A 23,037-nucleotide genomic window follows, 5' to 3' on the forward strand; every position below is an offset into this window, starting at 1 on the left:
AAACTATTCCACAAGCTAGGAGATAAATGAACACTTCCCAAATCATTTCATGAGACCAGTTATTACCTCAATACTCAAGCCAGACAAAGATATCACAAGAAAAATACAGACCAATATTCTTTATGAATATAGATGAAAAAGCTTTCACAAAACACTAGCAAACCAAAAACAGCAACATATGAAAAGGATTATAGACCATCACCAAGTGATATTTTTCTGAAAAAATAATAAGGTGATTAACATCTGAAAATCAATTAATGTAATACACTGTACTGTTAAAATAAAGGGGAAAATCACATGCTCTTCATATAGATGCAGGAAAAGCATTTGACAAAATCCCAGTATCTTTTATGATAAAACACTCAACTGGCTAGAAATATAAGGGAGTTTTCTTAAGCTGATAAAGAGCATCCACAAAAGAAAAAAAGAATAACATCACATTTAATAGTGAATAACTGAAACCTTATCCCTTAGTTTAAGAAAAAGGCAGGAGCACCTGGGTGGCTCAGTTGGTTAAGTGTCCAACTTTGCTCTGGTCATGATCTCACAGTTCATGGGTTTGAGCCCCGCGTCCGGCTCTGTGCTGACAGCTTGGAGCCTGGAGCCTGTTTCAGAGTCTGTGTCTCCCTCTCTCTCTGCCCCTCACCCACTCACACTCTGTCTCTCTCTCAAAAATAAATAAACGTTAAAAAAAAAATTAAAAGAAAAAGGCAACAATGTCCCCTCTTGCTATTTTTTAACAGTATTGTGCTGGAGGTTCCATCTAGGGCCAGAAGGCAAAAACGAGAAATAAAGACCATATGGTTTTGGGGTTGCCTGGGTGGCTCAGTCAGTTAAGTGTTTGACTTCAGCTGAGGTCATGATCTCATGGTTTATGGGTTAAAGCCCTGCGTTGGGCTCTGTGCTGACAGCTCAGAGCCTGGAGCCTGCTTCGGATTCTGTGTCTCCCCCTCCCCTGCTTGTGCTCTCTCTCTCTCTCTCTCTCAAAACCAAATAAACTTTTAAAAATTTTAAATAAAGACCATATGGTTTCTCAAAAAGGAAATAAAAGCATTTCTCTTTGCAAATAACATTATATGTATAGCCAAAAAATTCTTGAAAAAAGAACAACAAAGTCAGAGGGCTCAAACTTCTCAATGTCAAAATTTCAATTACTACAAAATGAGAGCAATAAAGACAGTGTGACACTGGCATAAGGACAGAAACAGAAACAAAAGGAATAGATTTGAGATTCCATAAATAAACCCTCACACTTACGGCCAATTGATTTGTTTTTTCTTTTTTCAAGCTTTTATTTAAATTCCCATTAACATACAGTGTAATACTAGTTTCAGGTACAGAATTTACTGATTCATCACATCCAGTGCTCATCCCATCAAGTGCCTTCCTTAATCTCCATCACCTATTTAATTTATCCCTCTGACCACCATATATATATATATATATATATATATATATATATATATATATCCTTAATTTGCCCTCTTTCCATAATTGGGCTATTGTTGATAATATGCTATAAACATCAGGGTCCATGTATCTCTTCAAATCAGTATTTTTGTATCCTGGGATAAATATCTAGGGTCAATCCAGAAATTGTTGGGTCGTATGGTAGTTCTATTTTTAACTTTTAGAGGAAACTCCACATTGTTTTCCAGAGTGGCTGCACCAGTTTGTATTCCCACCAATAGTGTACGAGGGTTTCTTTTTCTCCAAATCCTCTCTAACACCTGCTGTTTCTTGTGTTGTTGATTTTAGCCATTCTAACAGATGTGAGGTGGTATGTCAAGGTGGCTTTTATTTGCATTTCCCAGATGATGAATGATGTTGAACATCATCTCCTGTGTCTGTTGGTCATCTGTATGTCTTCTTTGGAGAAATGTCTGTTCATAACTTCTGACCATTTTTAATTGGATTATTAGGGTTTTTTTGCTGTTGAGTTGTATGAGTTCTTTATGTGTTTTGGATATTAACCCCTTATTGGATATATCATTTGCAAATATCGCCTTCCATTCAGTAGGTTGTCTTTTTGTTTTGCTGATGGCTTTCTTTAGACAAATACCACATTATTTTATTCATATGTGGATTTTAAGAAATGAAATGAATGACCAACAACAATGAGAAAAAGATAAACAAAACAACTGACTCTTAAATATAGAGAACAAACTGGTGGTATTCAGAGGGGAGGTGGGTGGGGGATGGGGGAAATGGGAAAAGGAGAATAAATCATATGAGTACTGAGTAATGTATAGATTGTTGTATCACTATATTGCCCACCTAAAACTAATACAACATGGTATGTTAATTATACTCAGATTAAGAATAAATAAGTAAATATAAAATTAAATTTAAAAAGACAATTCAATGAGAAAGAAAGTTTATTATTGTTTTTTTTTTTTAACAAATGGTGCTGAGACAACATGCAAAAGAATGAAGTCAAATTGCTTCTTCACACCATGTGCAAAAACTAACTCAAAATGAACTGTATTCTTAAATTTAAGTACTAAAAGTATCACATTTCTAAAAGAAAACATAGGCATAAATTTTCATGACCATAGATTAGACAACATTTTCTTGGATATGTCACCGAAAGCATTAGAAATAAAAGAAAAAACCCTATAACCCAGCAATTGCACTACTAGGTATTTATCCAAGGGATACAGATGTGCTGTTTCGAAGGGGCACATGCACCCCAATGTTTATAACAGCACTATCAACAATAGCCAAAGTATGGAAAGAGCCCAAATGTCCATTGATGGATGAATGGATAAAGATGTGGTATATATATACAATGGAATATTACTCAGCAATCACAGGGAATGAAATCTTGCCATTTGCAACCTTGTGGATGGAACTAGAAGGTATTATGCTAAGTGAAATTAGTCAGTCAGAGAAAGACAAAAATCATATGACTTCACTCATATGAGGACTTTAAGATACAAAACAGATGATCATAAGGGAAGGGAAGCAAAAATAATATAAAAAAACAGGGAGGGGGACAAAACATAAGAGACTCTTAAATATGGAGAATAAACAGAGGGTTGCTGGAGGAGTTGTGGGAGGGGGGACGGTCTAAACGGGTAAGGGGCATTAAGGAATCTACTCCTGAAATCATTGTTGCACTATATGCTAAATAATTTGGACATAGATTGAAAAATAAATTAATTAAAATATTATGTGAAAAAAAGAAAAGAGAAATAATTTGAACTTCATTAAGTTAATAATTTTTGTGCTTCAAAGGACACTGTCAAGATAGTTAAAATAGAATGCATATAATGTATAAAAATATTTGAAAACTCATATCTAACAGAAGACATTTTCAGAATATACAAAGAACTATTAAATTCGACAGTGAAAACAATCTAAACAAAAAATAGACAAAACGTTTGAATAGATATTTTTCCAAAGAATATGAGTAAATGTCAATAAGCACAGAAAATGTTTTTTAAAATTATTCAGTAGGAAATGCATGTAAAACCACAGTGAGATACCATTTCATATATACTCAGATAATTACAATATAAAAAGAAAGGATAATAAGTGTTGGCAGGGATGTGGAGAAATTTGTACTGAGAGGATAGAAAATGGTGCAACCATTCTGAAAACCAATCAGCAGTTCCTCCAGAAATAAAATATAGAGTTACAATATGACTCAACAATTCCACTCCTATATCTATCTATATCTATATCATCTATATCTATATCTATCTGTATCTATCTATATCTATAAGAGAATTGAAAACATAGTACAGAAAAAAGGCATACATGAATGTTCATAGCAGTTTTATTTTATTCATAATAGTCCAAAAGTGGAAACAACCCAAATGTCTTTCTATTTATGATGTAAAAACATCATGTGATAAATTCTAACAATGGAACATTATTCAACCATAAAAGGAAGGAGGAAATGATACATGCTACAACAGGAATGAACCTTGAAAGCATTATGCTATGTAAAAGAAGCCGTAAACAAAAGACCACACATTATATGATTCTATGTATATGAAATGTCCAGAATAGGCAAATCCATAGACAGAAAGTAGATTAATTATTGTTAGGGGCTAGGAGGAAGGGAGAAGGAAGAGCAAGTACTTTTGGGTACACAGTTTCTTTATTTTTTTTCTTTTTTTAATATTTATTTATGTTTGAGAAAGAGAGAGTGTGAGCAGGGGTGGGGCAGAGAGAGAAAGAGGGGGACAAAGGATCCAAAGCAGGCTCCACACTGTCAGCAGTGAGACTGATAAGGGACTCCAACTCAAAAACTGCAAGATCATGGCCTGAGCTGAAGTTGGATGCTCAGCTGACTGAGCTCCCCAGGCACCACAAGTACAGTTCCTTTTTCAGATAATAAAAATATTTTGTGGGGTGCCTGGGGGGCTCAGTCAGTTAAGCGTCCCACTTCGGCTCAGGTCATTATCTCACAGTTCATGGGCTCAAGCCCTGCGTTGGGCTCTGTGCTGAGAGCAGGAAGTCTGCTTCAGATTCTGTCTCCCTCTCTCTCTTCCCCTCCCCTGCTCACACTGTCTCTTTCTCTCTGAAAAAAATAAATAAATATAAAAATATTTTTTTAAAAAGATAATAAAAATATTTTGGAATTCAATAGTGGTGATGGCTGCACAACTGTAAATATACTCAAAAGCACTCAATTCTACACTTTAAAACTTGAATTTACGGTGTGTGGATTTTACCTGAATTGGAAACTAAACAAAATAAAAATAAAAACAACTCCTACCATATGTTTAATATACAACATTGGTTCCTAGCATGTAGAAAATCCACAATAATCCACAGCTATCTTACTCTTTATCAATTTCTCCTGAAAAGACATAATTGCAAGCACTGTATTGTAGTAATGTCTTATTCAGTTTTATATAATATAAAATGTGGTGCAAAAAAGTCATGATATGTGGATTATGTGCTTCAAAGACATAAATGCCAAAATAAAAACTCTTAGCATATTGAGAGAACTGTGGTCTTAATTAGTTTAATTCTCTAGGCAGATGCATTGCTCCCTTGACATCACAGACTTAATATGCATATAAGTTTTCTATGCTATTTTATGCAGCAGAAGGAGTTTTCTTCATTTATTGATAGCTATGAAACATTTTTGGCCACATAATCATCTTTAGAAACCAAGGAACTCATGTGACTTTCTCAAAAAATAATTCAAGGTTTTGTTTTTCTATACAAATCAAGTGAGAAAAAAAAAGCCATACAGGTCAAAAATGTCTTGAATTTTATACATATATATATATATATATATATATATATATATATATACACACACACACACACATATATACACACATATATTATATTTTTATATATTTTACATATTTTTAAGTTTTACTTTAGCCTGTTACTTCTAGTCATTTGAATGCATAACATGGGATTACATAGTCAATTTTGTAATTTCACTGCATATCGCAGAATAAGTACTGATTATATGGCAAATAAAATGGGACATTCTAATTTCTGAACGAATAAAAAACTAGCACAGAAGGCTGTTGATTTACATTCAAACCAAATACCAGGGATTACATAAAAGGAAGGTCATGGTGCGTTTTTGAAAAACAAACATTGACACTGTAAAAAATAATTAGAAAAACAAAAGTTAGTTGTAACTTACTGAGACAAAAATTCATGGCACTGCAATAAGGGAATATCTCGGAGGAAAATTTGATCTGTGCTTTTTTGATGTGGTCAAAAGAACAACCAGTGAACCCTCTACATTGCTTGGCAGCAAGAGAGCAGAACCCATCAAGAGCCTGCCATAATTGGCTGGATGACATCAGAATGTCGTCAGAGCCCAGCTTAAAGGAAGAACTGTTAACAGCAGAAGCAAATAGACTTACTGGTTCAGAACATTCCCTTCCTATCCAAGCTCCCAGTCCTATAGTTAGGGCATCACAGATAAAGAAGAAAGGCATAAGGACATTATTTGCAAGTGAAAGTAAACAGATGTGTCCCTGAGGGTTACATGTCAGGAATAATAGCCGATAGGTTGCACAAAATCAGCTTGCAAGGTCAGGGCTCCACGCCCTGGCATAACCCTCCCATCCAGTCCTGAATGTTTTGAGAGGGCACAAAGAATGGCATATGCCTTAACTTCCATTCAATTAGCCAAAGTGTCTGATATATTCATATGACTTAAAAATTACAGTTAAAAATACAGTTAAAAATTACACATTTCCATGGTTACAACTACTGTTAAAATAAAATTAGAAGAGAAGAAGAAAAAAAAGGAGGAAGAAAAAATAGATATGGGGAAGAAGGGGAAGCAGAAGCCGAAGCGGAGGGAGAAAAAGAACAGCAACAGGAGGAGGAGAAAAAGGATGACTAACAGGAAAAAGAGAAGAGTAAGAGGAGAGCTGAAAGAGGAATTTGAGGAAGAGAAGGAAGATGATCACATATAATAAACAAAAAAGAAGTAAAGAGGCAGATAGGAATTTGAAATAGGTATAATAAATAGCCTCACAGAGACAGGGAGGAATATTAATACCATGGAAGAAGAAAGAAATTATAGTGAATTACCAAGCAGGAATAACGAGTTTGTGAAAAAAATTAATTAAGATCAAGACATCAATATATGGGAGAAATATCATGATGCATGAAGATTAAGGACAATTTGGAGGGCTAGATATTAAAATTAGCCAATAGGAAGGGATAAAAGAAAACATACAAAATTAAACTAGAAAGATATGGTGAATTAAATAAGAAATATCAACATCAATGTAATAGGAGTCCCCGGGAGAAGGTAAATCAAAGATTGATGTGTATATCCAAGGGACAGAAATCTTGGGCCAAGGAGGCTTATTGCATTTGAGTATGACATAGAATGATGAACTTCTGAGATTCAACTGATCATAAGGAATGTGATTGATCATAAAGGAAACATTCAACTTCATCAGGAAACACACATGTATCTTGCATTGCTATCAATCTGGCTTCAGCTGATTAGAGCTTGGATTGGCATCCAAGTTGAAGGCAGCTTTCTATGTACTGGGCATTGCTAGCAATCTATGAGGCACTCTGGGATGAGAATTGTGTCCAGAAATGATGCTCTATCTACTAATTCAACAAGGACGGATCTTGGGGAGTATTGTAGGAGAGAATTTAAAAAACAAAAAAAAAAACTGACAGGAAGCAATAGCCCCTAGGAAGTAAAACAGGAAACCAATGGCATAAGATATGGAGGAGAGGTGAGCCACTTGATAATAGAAACGAAACAGAATGAAAAACACAAAGCAAGGGAGGGGTAGGAATGAAAATAGTGGACTACTACAGTTAGTATTGGGTCCCCAAAACTTGTGAGAAATGCTGCACTACATTTCAGATATCTGAAATACTTATTAGCTCATGTCATTTACTGTGCAGCCTTACTTCCACCTGAACCTTTACAATGAACCGTTTAGCAAATTAGAAAAACTGAAAGACCACACCCCAGGTTACCATTTTGTCCAGTCCTGACGCCTAGAGGAGAGGACGCTGTGTGACAGAATTTGGAGGCACACCATCACCTTGTACACTTTAAACACTTGAAATTATATAGCATAAGATGTATTCTCGGTGAAATTTTTTCAAGTATGTTCTCTTAGCATGCAAATAACCTACATAATTGAACCTTAGTACACCTTAATAGAAAATTACTGAATTGTCGAAAACAAAAAGGAAGAAGGAGACATTAAATTCTAAACATTCTAAACCAGAGTGCTTATTCTCTACATTTCACTCAAACAGAAACATAGGTAATTAGATAGCTAGATAACTAAAACAACACATATAGCTTTTACATGGATATAAAAGCACAAATCCTCCATTATATTTGAAAAACAATCATGTAAGAAACCTTTAATACTCATGAATGTTACCTGGGAAGAATAATTTGCTGTTAATATTTTCATATTATAATTTGGTTCCATGTGATTTAAATAAATTATATAGTTATTATTTAAAGCAAAAAATTTTAGAACTTGAAAAGGTTTTCATATATTTATTACTATTCCTTAATTTACTAATACCTAATGTGAAAAAAGGGAGGTAAGCTAAAAGATCAAATAGTCCAGACCTATTTTATTTATTTATTTATTTATTTATTTATTTATTTATTTATTTAATGTTTGCTTAAATTGATGGTAGAGTAAACAAGAATGGGAAGTGCAGTGCTAGAGATATCAAAATTGAACTAGCATTAATATGTATTTTAGAAATGTTCTATAATTTTGCTTGCCTATGAATGTCTAAATCAATGAATTTGCAATTAAACCTGGATAGCTCTCTAATATGTATATTCTAAATACCTGAAAGACACTTAATTGACTACTTGCCATATTTCAGTTATTCAAAAAAAGTCATTTGTACTTCTCTTTATAATCCCCATGGTACAAGTACAAATTCAGGAACTGTTCACCTTTATTTCATTCCTCTTTTCAAATATTTGTATAGGACTTTACAATTCACACAGTGATTTCATAACATTATAATTATATTTTTATCTACTTAATAACTTTGAATTGGTGGCAAGTCTTGAAATTGAAGTCTTATAGTTTAAGTGCTGTCCTCAAATCATGTCAATACGGTAGATTCAAGACTCACACCCAGATCATCTGAATCTCAATATAGTTCTCTGCATCTCCAGGTTCTTCCACAGGAGAAATCGGTTGAATCCTATGTTAATGATCCCTGGTGCCAATTGATACGTTATTCTTTCTCTAAACTGTATTGCTCTTTCCCCACAGATTTTTCAAGGTGGAATTAATTACATGCAAAGGTATGGGTAGGCTAGTTATGGGAGTGGAGTGAGCCACCTTAATTAAGTTTTCCTCAATGCACATTAACTATTTTTTCCTCTGGGCAACATTACTCTGGCCTCTCCATGATAGTTCTACTTTTTATTTTTTCATATTGAACTTTACATGTTGTATGAATGTCAGATTGTGAAAACTTTGAGGATTGCTTGAGGTCTACTCATTTTGGTATCTTTGACATCCTTCTCAACAGTTTAATGCACATTAGTCAACACAAGAAAATGTCAAGAACTTAGAAAGAATGCTCCAAATAAGCTCATAATTTATCTAAAGTTAATGATAATTAATGACAGTAATGTATTTTTAACATGCATTTTAACTATCAATAAATGTTTCTAAAAATAATATCAATAAAGTAAGAGATCTTACCTAGACCATGTCTATGTGTTGACATTGGTGGTAAGACAGTCCAAGTCTTGGTTTTGGGATTGTAACATTCAACAGTGTTCAATGTCTTTAAGCCATCTCGACCTCCAATTACAAAGAGTTTGTCATCAATAACAGCCACACCAAACTGCAGTCTCCTGCCATTCATCATTCCTGCCTGGATCCACAAATTTGTTCTGAGGTCGTATTTCTCTATGGTTGTAGCTCCTGATGAAACATAAAATCAAACAATCACCATTTACTACTAATCTAACACACAACCTGCCCAAGACAGTGTACAAATTCAGATGTGAAAATACTCTTGTCACACTTATTTTTCTTAAAGACAATGTGGCAGAAAACTAAAGGGAGTAGTATTTTAACTACATTATTTCTTCTCCTTGGCAGAAACTAATTATCAAAGTAGACACGAATTTATAACTTGTTTGAATGTTATAATGGTCTCATGGCTAAACTATTGGTTCAATAGAATTATTGTTGGTCACGGCACAGTTCTGTCAGATTTTACAACTTTTTTATGTCACTGTTTGCCATAAAAAAGTAACATAATCCTAGTATAATTTCTGTATAATCTCTGTACAGTTTCTGAAAGTGAAGTGAATTTAATAAATTATTTACCATGTTTCTCTTTAAATTTGTTTTATGCCTTAAAATAACAGAACATTTTAAAAGTCAATTTGAGGTTATGTAAACAAATGTCAGCTATGCCTTTTAAGATCTTCTTTTAAAAAATGTATCTGGGGAATAGCTTAATAGAATGTAGAGACTAAACTGATTTTCTATCCTTATCAATCATGTTACAATCTCTAAATAAAATAGCTTATCTTTCCTAAAAGCTTTTTATACATAAATCTGAGAAATGGAATAAATCTAACTTGCCATATAGAAATTGAAAGCAGAAATAAGTTAAATTGCTGATGAGATATGTTTTTATAGATTTGGTTACACATTTCACGTTAAAAATGTCTGCCTTGAACCAGTTCACAAACGTTTATATGATAAACCATAGCTAACAAAACACTACTCTTGCTTTTCAGTGTTTGATCTTAGTGTTCAGATTCACATTCACCAGTGCTTTATCTTCAATGATTAAATATCCCTACAAAGGGAGTCAACATTCTTGTGTACTTTTCACATACTCACTAAAGATCTATTTTACTTGTAACATAATAAAAGCTTGCAAACTAGGGAAAGTATTCCTCAGGGTATTCACTTGCTATTTAGAAAGTAACCAGCAAGGAACTAAACAAATATGAACAACTTGGTAGGGGAAATTTTGCTAATTGAAATAAAATGAATAAAATTGAGTAAATGCTCAAATGTTATCCAAAGGTAGCAAAGCAATAATAATATAGATACTAGGTTAGATGCATTTAATGTTTTTTAAGTTAATAAAAATATGAGCTAATTTCCATATAACTAAATATGAGGCATTATAAGATTAGAACTATTATTTTTAGAATAAACATAAATTGTAATGTTCAGAAAAGTCACTTATACTGATTAGTAACATAAGATATGCTTAAGTATATTTATTATATTTTATATTTGATGATTTATTCATCCATGTACAAAACAAAATTCCAAGGTGAACTAAACCACTGAATAATTTCAAGGTCATCTGAATTCTCAAAGCTTGATGGCATTGGCATTCACGAATGCTTCACTAAAATTAAGTTATATGGAAGTACCTCTCTCTTATGACTAACTCTTGACAAATATTGGTGGAATAGTGTAACCTAATCCCAATGAACCCAATTTCATGAGACTCATATTTTGCAGATACAGGTAGACAAAGAATTATTTGTACAACTGTACTTTCCATACTGTCCAAAACCTTGGTCAAAACCTTTGCAGAGAAATTAAGGTCTAGTCATCCTTCTAAGAGAAAATAATTGGGAATGCATGAAATTAATGGCTTCTGAGCAACCAAAGGTGTTGTTATTCAAAGGGAAAAGTGAAGATTGATTTCAGTTTCAAAGTCTCATCCAAACAAGCTAGATGTATCTTAAATCTCAACACATGGCAGGATTTTTTGCTTTTACAGTGTTTTTCCTTGAACTGAGTCTTCAAAGGTGACCTCTGTATTTTATCTTAAAATTGCTACATCAGAAATTGAGTACATCCTGTCTTCATTTTTCAAATTAGAAGCTGTATTAATTTCCCATGGCTGCTATGAAAAATCACGTCAAACTTAGTGGCGTAAAAAAACCCACACATTTATCACCTTACAGCTCTGGAGGTCAGAAGTTCAAAATAGGTCTTATTGTGCTAAAATCAAGGTGTTGACAGAGCTTCATTTCTTTCAGGGGCTTTGAAGAAGTAAATTTCTTGCCTTTCCCATCTTTCACAGGCCATCCATATTCCTTATGACCCCTTCTTCCATTTTCAAAGCCAGAAGCACTGCATTTCTCTGACATTGATTTTTGTGATTCCTTTAGGCCCACCCCTTTATAATCTGAATTAATGCAGAACATTCCTATTTAATGTAGAATAGACCGCTTATGGTCAGCTAATTAGCAAACTTAATTCTCTTCACCACCTTAAAACTTTTCCACAGTTTTCTATGTAAGCTACCATATTCATGAATTCTGGGGATTCAGATACAGATATCTTTGGGGAACCATATTCTACCTGCCCCAGAAGACAACACCTATTTCCACTCTGCTGTTTGACTTTGCATAGTTATAGAAAGTTTAGTAGAACAAAACAAAGAAATATTTCTTGATTTGTAGAACTTACTTATAGTAGCCAATCTGATTATTTTCTCATTCAGTCAGCATGTAATATAAATATTTTATTTAGTTTTTAAGGATCACAAAGTTAAGCATATGCTTCCTCTTTTTCTAAGGAAAGCTATTAATAATAATGTTCTTTAAGAAATTCTCTCATCAGGAGTGCCTGGGTGGTTCAGTCGGTTGAGCGTCTGACTCTTGGTTTTGGCTCTGGTCATGATCACGGGGTTTGTGGGAATTAGTCCCATGCTGGGCTCTTCACTGACAGCACTGAACCTACTTGGGATTCTCTCTCTCTGCCCCTTCCCCGCTTGTGCTCTCTCTTTCAAAATAAATAAATAAACATTACAAAAAAAAAGAAAAAGAAATTCTCTCACCAGTATACCCTACATTAGCTATCTGGATAAACATCACAATTCTATTATTACTATTTATTTTAATTTACAAATTTGTTTATGGGTTTGGTTGGTTTTCTTTGTTCATCAGAGTATATGTATTTCCTTAGTGGTCGCCTGAGTCAAAGGAAAGACAAAGCCAATTCTCACTGAGAAATGTTACCCTGTTAAATGTGACGTAAAGGTACCATTTGTCATTATGTAAATTAAAAATAGAATATAAGTAACTATTGTGGTCATAAGTCATAAATTTGAAATGTTAAAAAGGAAAACTTATTTTAACATATAGTTACTTTGGAGGTCATGAAACTGTCACTAATTATCTCAAATGCCTGCATGACTTTAGAATGTGTGACTGCAGGCACAATAGAGTCCTGACAACTTTCATAAACTGGAAAGCACCTACTCTGAGACTCCAAACCATAAACGTAAGCAACTAATTAATGTTTAGGTTCATTAAAACAGGTATAATGAGAACATCTGGCTATGGAGGACCAATATTAGGACTGGTTAGATCCCTATTGTTTTGTATTTTAAACTCTAGATTACTATGGTAAAGCAGTTTGAAGTTTGCATTATTTCTTGTAGGGAATTTTACTATTATTCTGTGAGCTATAACTTTGTATAATAACAATATTATTTTATAAAATGTGTAGTGTAACTCAATAGAATCTAAGGAAATTTGTAAAACTTCCTAACTTAATGGAGTTATATAATTCAAAGATACATCTCATTCTTGGTATATTGAATAATGTGAAATAAAATGTCAGGCATTTTTGAGACCATATGACATTAGTCCCAATATACTAATCAAATTAGTATACAGTATTTATTGAGTACTTCTTATGCTCTAAGAGATCTACATGTATTAGTACATTTGATTTTTATTAAAATATTATGACACGGGTATTATTATTAGGCCAAATTTATAGAAAAAGAAGCTGAATCAGAGAAAGCTTTAGTAATTTGCTCAGTGTCTCTCAGATAATAACTAGTTGAACAGCAATATTAAGCTGGCTCTAGAGCCCACTCTGATAAACACATATTTACTACCTTATCCTGGTTATAGAACAAGTTAATTGCACTTAATGCATGTGGCAGGCAGAATTTTATAAATGCTCCTTCTTGAGATTTAATGACCTATTTCCTGGATTGTGATAAGAAATCACTTCATTGGATTGTTACGCTGTGTGTCACAGTTCACCTTAATATGGGGAGATAACTTGGCTGGCCCTGATCTAATAAACCCTTGAACATGGAGAGGTTTCTCTGGCTAGTTGTGGATGGGGAAGTCAGAAAGATATGAAGCATGAGCAGGACTCGACTTGCTCAGGTCAGGTATGAAAATGGAAGGGGCCACATGAGAAGGGATACGGCTGGCCTCTAGGAGCTGGGAGTGTTCCTTACTTGACAGCCAGCAAGGAAGTAATCTTTCAGGGAGATGACCTCCAGCTCTGGATGAAACCACAACCCTAGCCAACACTTTGATTTCAGCTTTTGACATCCAGAGCAGAGAATGTAGCCATGCCACCCTAAACTTCTGACTTACAAAACTGTGAGCTAAAATATGACAGTTGTTTTAAACCACTGTTTGTGGTAATTTGGTACACAGCAATAACGTGTACTTTGTTTTAATTTGCATTTTAAAAATTTATCAGGTATTTTTTTTTCAAGTTGAACAACATAACTAGAAGGTAATCTATACAATGCAAATACAAAAGTATTTTCTTCATGACAAAAAAACACAGCAGGCTCTTGTCTCAAAATATCAAACCTAGAATAAGTGTTCAAGATATTATCAAAGTGTGGTTCTGGGTCTCTTTAGAGTTGTTTATTATAAGTCACATATGATTAAGTTGTAACAATAGCAATTAATATATACGCATTCCATTTTGGCATTACCGGTAGCAGGACTTATTCCAATATATGTAACTCAATCATTTAGCAACCTTACTTCTCTTGAACATAGCACGGAATAAAATGATCATAGTTTTCCGAACTGACAAAATGTCACAAAAAGCTATAAAGAAGTTAAAGCTCTTTTATACAACTCAAAAGAAAGGGCCTCTGGTCTTCTCACAAAGCCTTTCTACTATAATTTTAGTGCACTATTAATAAGCTCAATTACCCTACTCACAAGACTTTACAAACCAACAAGTGAGAGGGATCCGGATCCTTTGACAACAGCAATAGCTGACAGTGAGGAAGTAACCAGAATAAAAATGGTGTTTTCACTGAAATAGAACAATCATGCACATCAAATCATTAGGAAAAGGTTAAATTATGTTAGAATGTATTCTCTTGAAGGAAGCAGTAAATAGAGAGAAACATACTGGAAAAGTTTAAAAGCAAAGATTTTTTTATGATACTTAAAATATAAAACTTCAGGCTTTAAATAAAATAGCATTATAAAGAATGACTTATTTCTTGAATTTTTCATAGGATAAGCTTCTCATTGACTTTCATGTGTCTATATACTTATTGAAAATATAGTTTGGGATAATATTCTTACACTAATATAAAAGATATCACTGCAGGGAAAATATTTTTCAAAGACAGGCAAGTCACTACATTTTAGGTAATTTGTTATGTTTTATAAGGATGGCATTATAAACATTTCACACATAATAATTTCATATGTGCTGGATAAACATCCAACAAAATTCTACATTTCTCCCTTCTATAAATATAACCATTTGTAAGAGGTAATAGACTGATACATAGCTATGCATAGAGATATAAATGTAAATATATCATTAAGCTTAATGCTGAATTTTGAGGTAGATATATAAATTTCAAAAACATGGAGGGTATTTAGGAGGGCACTTGTTGTGATGAGCACTGGGTGTTGTATGTAAGTGATGAATCACTGAATTCTATTACCAAAACCAGTATTGCACTGGATGTTAACTAACTAAAATTTTACTTAAAAAAATCTAACATTATACTTAGTTTAAATTTATTTCACTAAATTCAGGAATGCCAAAAGATGCCAAGTTCTTAACTCATAGCCTGGAGAAACAAAAGTATGGAGCATAATTTTAGTTATTTGTATTTTATGTAATAATGCACCTTAATAGTTAAATGTTATTACCATTAAAATCTTAGAAAAATTTAAAAGATTTCTGGAAGCTGTTTAATCATATAAGCAAAATGCAAACATCAGTGTAATTTCTTTAGAAAAATTAAATTTACCTTTTAGCACCACTAAAAGTGAGTTATCTAAAAATCAGCAAGATAGGGGCTAGTTCTAGATAAAGAAAAATTAAAACTTTATGGAAATATGTCAATTAAAATGAATGGAAAGAATCACACTAATTTTGAACAAGATGGCTTGTTTTCAGAAATGTGAATTATCTTATATAATCACAATTAATATGATGATATTTTTGCAAACTATTTATGAAATTATACTTGTATTTCTCTGGAAATTCAAATGGAAATGTCAAAAATACATTTTTAAAAGCTGGATAATTTCTAAAACAAAGGAGTAGTAAGGGAAAAATGGTTACCAGGTTTTAAAAAGCATTATATAAATATAGAAATTTTTAAAAATGCTTTATGACAAAGGAAATAACTGTATTCATAACTCTGAAATGAAAGCCAGACATAACCTTAATACACTTGATATTTATAATTTAATAAAAGTATCTGTCTAAACCAATGGAAAACATGATGGGGGTGGGGGGGCGGTAGGGAAAATGGGTAATGGGCATTGAGGAGGGCACTTGTTGGGATGAGCACTGGGTGTTGTACGTAAGTGATAAATCACAGGAATCTACTCCTGAAGATAAGAGTGCACTGTATACACTATATGTTAGCTAATTGACAATAAATTCTATTAAAAGTAAATAAATAAATACATAAACAAACTAACTAAAAATTAGTTTTAAGATAACTAGTTATTCTCTGGAGAAAAATAAATAAGTAAACTTGGAGTCCTGTCTTACTCTTCATACTGGAATGCACTTGAGATGAACCAATGACTAAAGCACAGCTGTGTGGGTTCAAGAGAACCCACGACATGGTTCTCTTCTCAAGGCTTCACAGACATTAACATAGACAAGGAGGGGCGCCTGGGTGGCTCAGTTAAGCGACCTACTTCAGGTCAGATCATGATCTCACGCTCCGTGCATCTTGTGCTGTGTGACTGAGCCCCACATCAGGCTCTGTGGTGATGGCTCAGAGCCTGGAGCCTACTTCAGATTCTGTGTCAACCTCTCTTTCTGTCCCTCCCCTGCTTGCGCTCTGTCTCTCACTTTCTCTCTCTTAAAAAATAAACATTAAAAAAAAAAAAAAAAAAAACAGAGACAGGAGATTTTAAGTAAATTGCCCTGGGTTACACATTATTAAAACCTTAAATATCTTGGAAGATAAAAAAGTAGGTGATTAATTTTTACTTCTAGGTAGACTTAAGAGTGAAGGTCCATGAGGGAAGGCCATAAGACCCAGAAGTTATAAAATAAATATGAATATATATGATCACCAATCATCTAAATATAAAATACAGTTACATCAAAAATACATAAAGAAACAAAAGGCTGAGAACATTAAAAACAAAAACTTTTTATAAATGTAGTGAAGGGTGAATTTCCTTGATGTATAAAAAGCCTTTAGAGATCAAGAAGTAAATTAGAAACATAAAAATAGTAACATGTTAATAATACTAGCAGGTAATTACTGGGAAAGCAATATGAACAACATGTAAGCATCAGAAATTTTACTTAAGGTTTTCTAAGTTAACCTTATTATATTCACAGCAGATTTGGAAAGTGAGTAATTTTGATATTGACATCAAAATCAGCTGGTTGACCTTAAATTGATGCAACATTTTCAAGGACTACTGTGTGTGCGTGTGTTTGTGTGTATAGTAAAATACATAATAAATTTAGGAAATAGGGGGAGTTGAATTTTTGATTTGTAACTTCCTATTAAATATTTTATCATAAATATGTCTTAGTCCTATAAATGAAATACTAATTTCTTTTTAATACCAGCTTTTGATGTTATTAATGATGTCATAGGAAAGAGACTTAAAAAGATAAGCCAAAATTGTAGTTATTTCTATTATTATTACTTAGCCACCTTTTTTACAGCAAAGAACTCATTTATTAAAATAACTTTATTGCAAAAGAACACGTATATTAAAGCATTATTGCAAATACAGTTTTTTCATATTCTTAAAAATATTCATTAAACATAAATTCATGTGCTAACATTTTCAAATTAAATACTTATTTTCACAATTAACATTTGCCAAAAATCAGCCAAAATCTTGCTATTTTGATTGTTATTAAAATGCCCTATGTCCTAATTAATAATTTTTGTAAAATATTTATTAGAATTTTTCTAGCCTTTGCTGAAAATGTGGGTACCAGTGAATGATAGGAAAAATTAATATTGTGACAATTAGGTTCTAGTTCTATTATTGACTATATAACAAAATACCAGTCATTGAAATGCTTTTTCATAAGTATAGCAAAAGAACACGAGGTCTTATTGATCTCCACCTAAACTATAAACTCTTGGAAAATACATTTTTGCCTTTTTCATAAATGAGTACCTACTTTACAAAGATATATTAATGAAGGATCTCAGTGATCTACTGGTGTTTGCTCATTTAAAGTAAAGTATTACATTAATACCACATTAGGTGAAAGTGTAGTGACTTCTACTTATCTTTAAATCTCTTACTTAACATTCTCTAACTCTATCACAGAAGTAACTTAAGGTAGCCCTGAGGAGTCCTTCTTTGCCAGAGAAGAGCCACACATTGGAGGGTTAAGATCTAGTTTGTATGAAACATATGCACAACACACATAGACTTATTCCCTGTGGATCTGCAAAAGGAGACTTAATTTAGAAAACAGATGTATCTATTATCGCTTACTGTTCATTCACAGGGAGATTGATCAAAAAGAATACTGAGTGCTCAAGAATTATAATTATGGTGGGAAGTTCATCATAACGCACTAATTTATTATTCAATCCACATTCATAGAAAGACCTACAGAAGACGTATAGTGACTTGGCCCAATTCCTCTGACTACTAGAAGGCAAAATAAAGTTATTATTAGACTAAATTTTGAAGAATTTGACTTATAATTTTAACCCTGATTTATCCTCACAAGAGATACCAAAAACAGTTACAACCAAAATAGTCACTAAGCTTTGTTTCTTTCTAGTAAGGATGAGACTAAGAAAGGAGACTTCATTGACAGGTGATTCACTTTTCACCAGAAACAGCCTTCTTTGACTCCTCAGTAAAGAACATGGCTTCCACAGATTCCTAATTAGAGAACTGGTGGTTACCAGAGGGGGGAGCTGAGTGAGGCATGGGTTAAATAGGTGATGGGGATGGTGAGCACAGGGTGATATACGGAAGTGTTGAATCACTATATTGTACACCTGAAACTAATATAACACTATGTTAGCTAACTGGAACTAAAATAAAAACTTAAAAAAAATTGACTTCCAGGGGCTGAAAGTCCCTTGTCTGGAGACTCCCTGAGAATGATATAAACAACCAGAATTGGGGCACCTGGGTGGCTCAGTCAGTTAAGTGTCCGACTCTTGATTTCAGCTCAGGTCATTATCTCACAATTCGTGAGTTCCAGCTCTGCATCAGGCTCTGGGCTGACAGTGTGGTGCTGCTTGAGATTCTCTGTCTCTCCCTCTGTCTCTGCCACTAGCCCTTGTCTCAAAATAAGTGAATAAATAAATAAACTTAAAAAAACAACAACCATATTTTAACAACACATGAGCATCTTTCTTGATTCTAAAGAGTGTTAAAGAATTGGATACTTTGACTTGGCCTTGTTCTTCATCTGAGACCCTTGGGGAAGTATGGTTCTCTCCTAAAAATATGTTAGCAGACCAGTAAATAGATGCCCACGACAGAAGACAATCCTTTGTGTCTGAAAAACAAACTGGGCTTACACTAACATGTTTCATGGTTTTGAGTTGTTTCTATAATTTTGTGCAAACTGATGACCTTGAACTGGTAATCTCCAATGGTATATGTCAAGTTTAAAGAAAACGTACTGAAGGGGAACCAAAGTGACTGAATGAAGTTACTGAGGCAGACATCAAGTAGGGTAGTACTCAAAGGGCAAAGATGAAAGAATAAGCTTTCTTTTGTTATATTGCTTTTCTTCAGAAAAACTCCGACAGTATTTTAAAATTATCTCACCCACCTAATTGCAAATGCTCAGGTTTCTCTGACACAGAATTGTAAGTGAATCATTTTCTTAAAGCTACATGACGATTACTATTGAGTTAAATGCTTTAAAAATTATCCAGTTGTAAAATTGCTGTATTAAAAGTCATTCTTTAAAAGTTCTTGATAGTGAAGCTTGTACAGCTCAAGCTAAGGAAGTAAAAAAGTCAGGTCAAGATGGTTAATTCCACCTATCTATTTCCCGTTCCATTTTTGCCTTTCAACAATACTGATAATGATGCATCGAATTAGAGACAAATTCAGGGTAAATAATCCTTTCAAGTCTTTTGAATAAAGAAAGAAAAATAACAGGAGCTTATTCTTAAAGTTAGATAATTTAAATTTTTTAAATATATGAAAGTCCAAGGCACACATTAAATATTTAAATGTCATAATAATATATGCTCCATAATCAAATGATTCAATAAAAAATACCTCAAGGAAATTAAGATTTTTATTTTATAATTAATAATTAATGCTTTTCCTTCCTTGTTTTTAATCAGCATTTTTCTTATTATTACCTTTATTAAGAAGATTTGCTTTTAGTTCATGTGAAAGAAGTAGGTAGGACTCTCTGCTCAGAAACCTGGCTGTTAATTGACCTGTGGCTGCAACAGGGCACCAGCAAGGAAGCAATACAAATATGCTGAAATCAAAGACTATACACTCAGTCCATCACAATCTAAGAGAAGAGTCACTGCCAGTGTGGTCTTCCTACCAGTGTATCTGGGGTATCTCTTTAGGCTCCATTTATTGTTCACAGCTGTCATGTGTGAAATGATAAACAGAAGATATGAAACTTCAATTTCATTTTTTCTCTCTTACCTCCAAAGAATATCAAACTGAAAAAGCTTTTAACCATTGGCTTACTCTTTCTTTGGAACTAAAAACAGTTGACCCTTGAACACCACTGGTTTGAACTGTGTGGGTCCACTTACAGGAGGAATTTGTTTGGGTACTGCACAGTATCGTAAATGTATTTTCTCTTTTGTATGATTTTCTTAATAACATTTTCTTTTCTCTAGCTTACTTTATTCTAAAAATACAGAATATATTACACATACAAAATAACGTGTAAATAGACTGTTTATGTTATTTGTTAGGTTTCCAGTCAACAGTGGGCTAATAGTAGTTCAGTTTTGGAGGAGTCAAAAGTTATACACAAATTTTCAGCTGTGTAGGGATCAGTGCCCCAACTCACCCACTGTTCAAGGGTCAACTGTAGTCTCATACATGGCTTCTCCTAAGCCAGAGGGTCCTCTGCTTACCTGCGATGGAACTGTATTTAGGAAAGCTCACTGTGGTCACTTTGTGTCAAGAAGAGGGCAGTGCCTCTCATAATCTTAATTCTCCTTCAGCCAAAGAAAAGAGGGCTGCTTCATAGACTTAGGCCTACAAGAAGGACCTTGCAGTTGCCATCAACCTCACACCCTAACATTCTAATCCTATTTCTTTGTATCAAGCAGCATAATTTAACAATGTCTCCTCAAATTAGACAGTGTTTGCTTTGAATAGTTCTGATATGCATGAATTTCAGTTACCATGGGTTAGTTAAATAACACCACCCCCCCCCCCGCAACAAATTTCAACTACTGCAATATATTAACTGTGAAAAATTGCATAAAATGCAAACTTTGCTATTAGTTCTGTGGTCCACAAATCACTACTTAAAAACCAGATGTACATTACAATCAGTGGCCAATCACATCACTTCTTTCAAAGTCTGCAAGTGATTGCTCATTGCACTTCTGTTACTGAGTTCATGCACAGGCTATTGGGTCACCTTTTTGTCTCTTTGTGATAAAGTCACTGTCATTTTACCAAAATGAAATAAAAATAAAAATAAATAGATGAATGAATAAATAAAGGATAATTGAAGAGAGAATTGCCTAACAAAGGGGTAAGTGGAGCATAAAAGAGAACAGTGATAATGCTAGAAGGGAAATTATAGTAGAATCACAGACTTTCTTACCCTGTTGGTTGAGGATTTCCTCTGGAGCTTTTACCCCCAGCTTGTACTTGCACTATTGGGCTTCCTGTGCATGCAGTCTGACCTTGCTCTCATACCAAAAAGAATGCTCTTAGGCAGATAAGCAGGGAGGTTGGGAGGTTGCTTGTGGTGGAACCTCATGAACAAGTACAGAAACTGTCCATTCCATCCGCCAATACGTTCAAGTTGGGTCAAGGGAAGGTGGCGTTTGACATACAAGTTTCCTAGAAATACTCTACAGAGGTTTATTTTCTTCTATAGCTGGGGTTGGAAAACTTTCTATAAAGGGCCAGATAGTAAAAAATGTAGCTGTGGGTCTCCTTTTGGGTCTATTTGTTATAACTATATGATTATTATAGAGTAAAAACAACCACAAACAATAGCTAAACAAATGAGAGAGGTACAATAAAACTCAATGGCTATTGAAATATGAATTTCACAAAATGCAAATAGTCACTAAATATTTTTCTTTACATTTTTTCCAGTTAGCTTTTTTTAAGTTTATTTATTTAATTTGGGGGAGAGAGAGAGCACAAGCTGAGGAGAAACAGAGAGAGAGAGAGAGAGAGAGAGAGAGAGAGAGAGAATATCCCAAGCAGGCTCCACACTATCAGTACAGAGTCTGAGGAGGGACTTGAACTCATGAACTGTAAAAGCATGACCTGAGCCGAAATCAAGAGTCAGATGCTTAGCAAACTGAGCTACCCAGGTGCCCCATCAATTCTTATGATATAAAAACCAAAGCCATACAAAACCGATAGTGGGCTAGATTGGGCCTGTGGGCCATAGTTTGCCAACCCTTGCTCTTAGATGCCAATATAATACAAGCAAAATGCCACCTAACCAATGTTTGTTGGTTATAATAAATCAAACAAGTCTTCATTTTTGAAAGAACAAATTGAATTTCCATATAGCAATTTGTGTACCAGTTTTATTAGAGTAGCCTTCCCTACTCAATCTTCATAAAACAGCAACACTGGCCCCTCATCCTGTACACCCCCTCCCACTTTCTTTATATTTCTCTATAACTAACCATCAAATGAATTATTTCATACTAACATGTATTTTTGTTTATTGTCTCCTGAATATAAGTTAAGTTATGACAGGCCAGTGACTTTTGCTGTTTAGTTGGCCAGCACAAAGAACAGTGACTAGAAGTTTGTATGAATATTTGTACCAGAATTAGAAAATTCAAAACGAATGAGTTGGTAATCTGGGAACCCAAGAAATGCTGAGGAACCAGCTATAGCAGTGAGACAGTTATAGTCCAATTTCATAGGGGCGCCTTGGTTGCTCAGTTAAGTGTCTGACTTCGGCTTAGGTCATGATCTCACAGTTCATGGATTCGAGCCCCGCATCCAGCTCTGTGCTGACAGCTAGAGCCTGGAACCTGCTTCAGATTCTGTGTCTGCCTCTCTACCCCTGCCCTGCTCATGCTCTGTTTCTCAATCTCTCTCTCAAAAATGAATAAACATTAAAAAAGTTTAAAAAATCCAATTTCATA

The 23,037-nt window shown here is 33.9% G+C and overlaps 1 protein-coding gene across 2 annotated transcripts in view; it reads right to left on the reverse strand.

Moving 5' to 3' along the window:
• Window positions 1–23,037, reverse strand: part of KLHL1 (kelch like family member 1) — a 355,150-nt gene that overhangs the window by 79,143 nt on the left and 252,970 nt on the right. For both annotated transcript variants that reach the window (XM_042957768.1, XM_042957762.1), the window contains one exon: window positions 9,177–9,401. In XM_042957768.1, the coding sequence (XP_042813702.1) occupies window positions 9,177–9,401 (225 nt within the window). The remainder of the gene's footprint in view (window positions 1–9,176; window positions 9,402–23,037) is intronic.

The sequence above is a fragment of the Panthera tigris genome, chromosome A1, assembly GCF_018350195.1.
Source record: "Panthera tigris isolate Pti1 chromosome A1, P.tigris_Pti1_mat1.1, whole genome shotgun sequence".
Taxonomy (NCBI): Eukaryota; Metazoa; Chordata; class Mammalia; order Carnivora; family Felidae; genus Panthera; species Panthera tigris.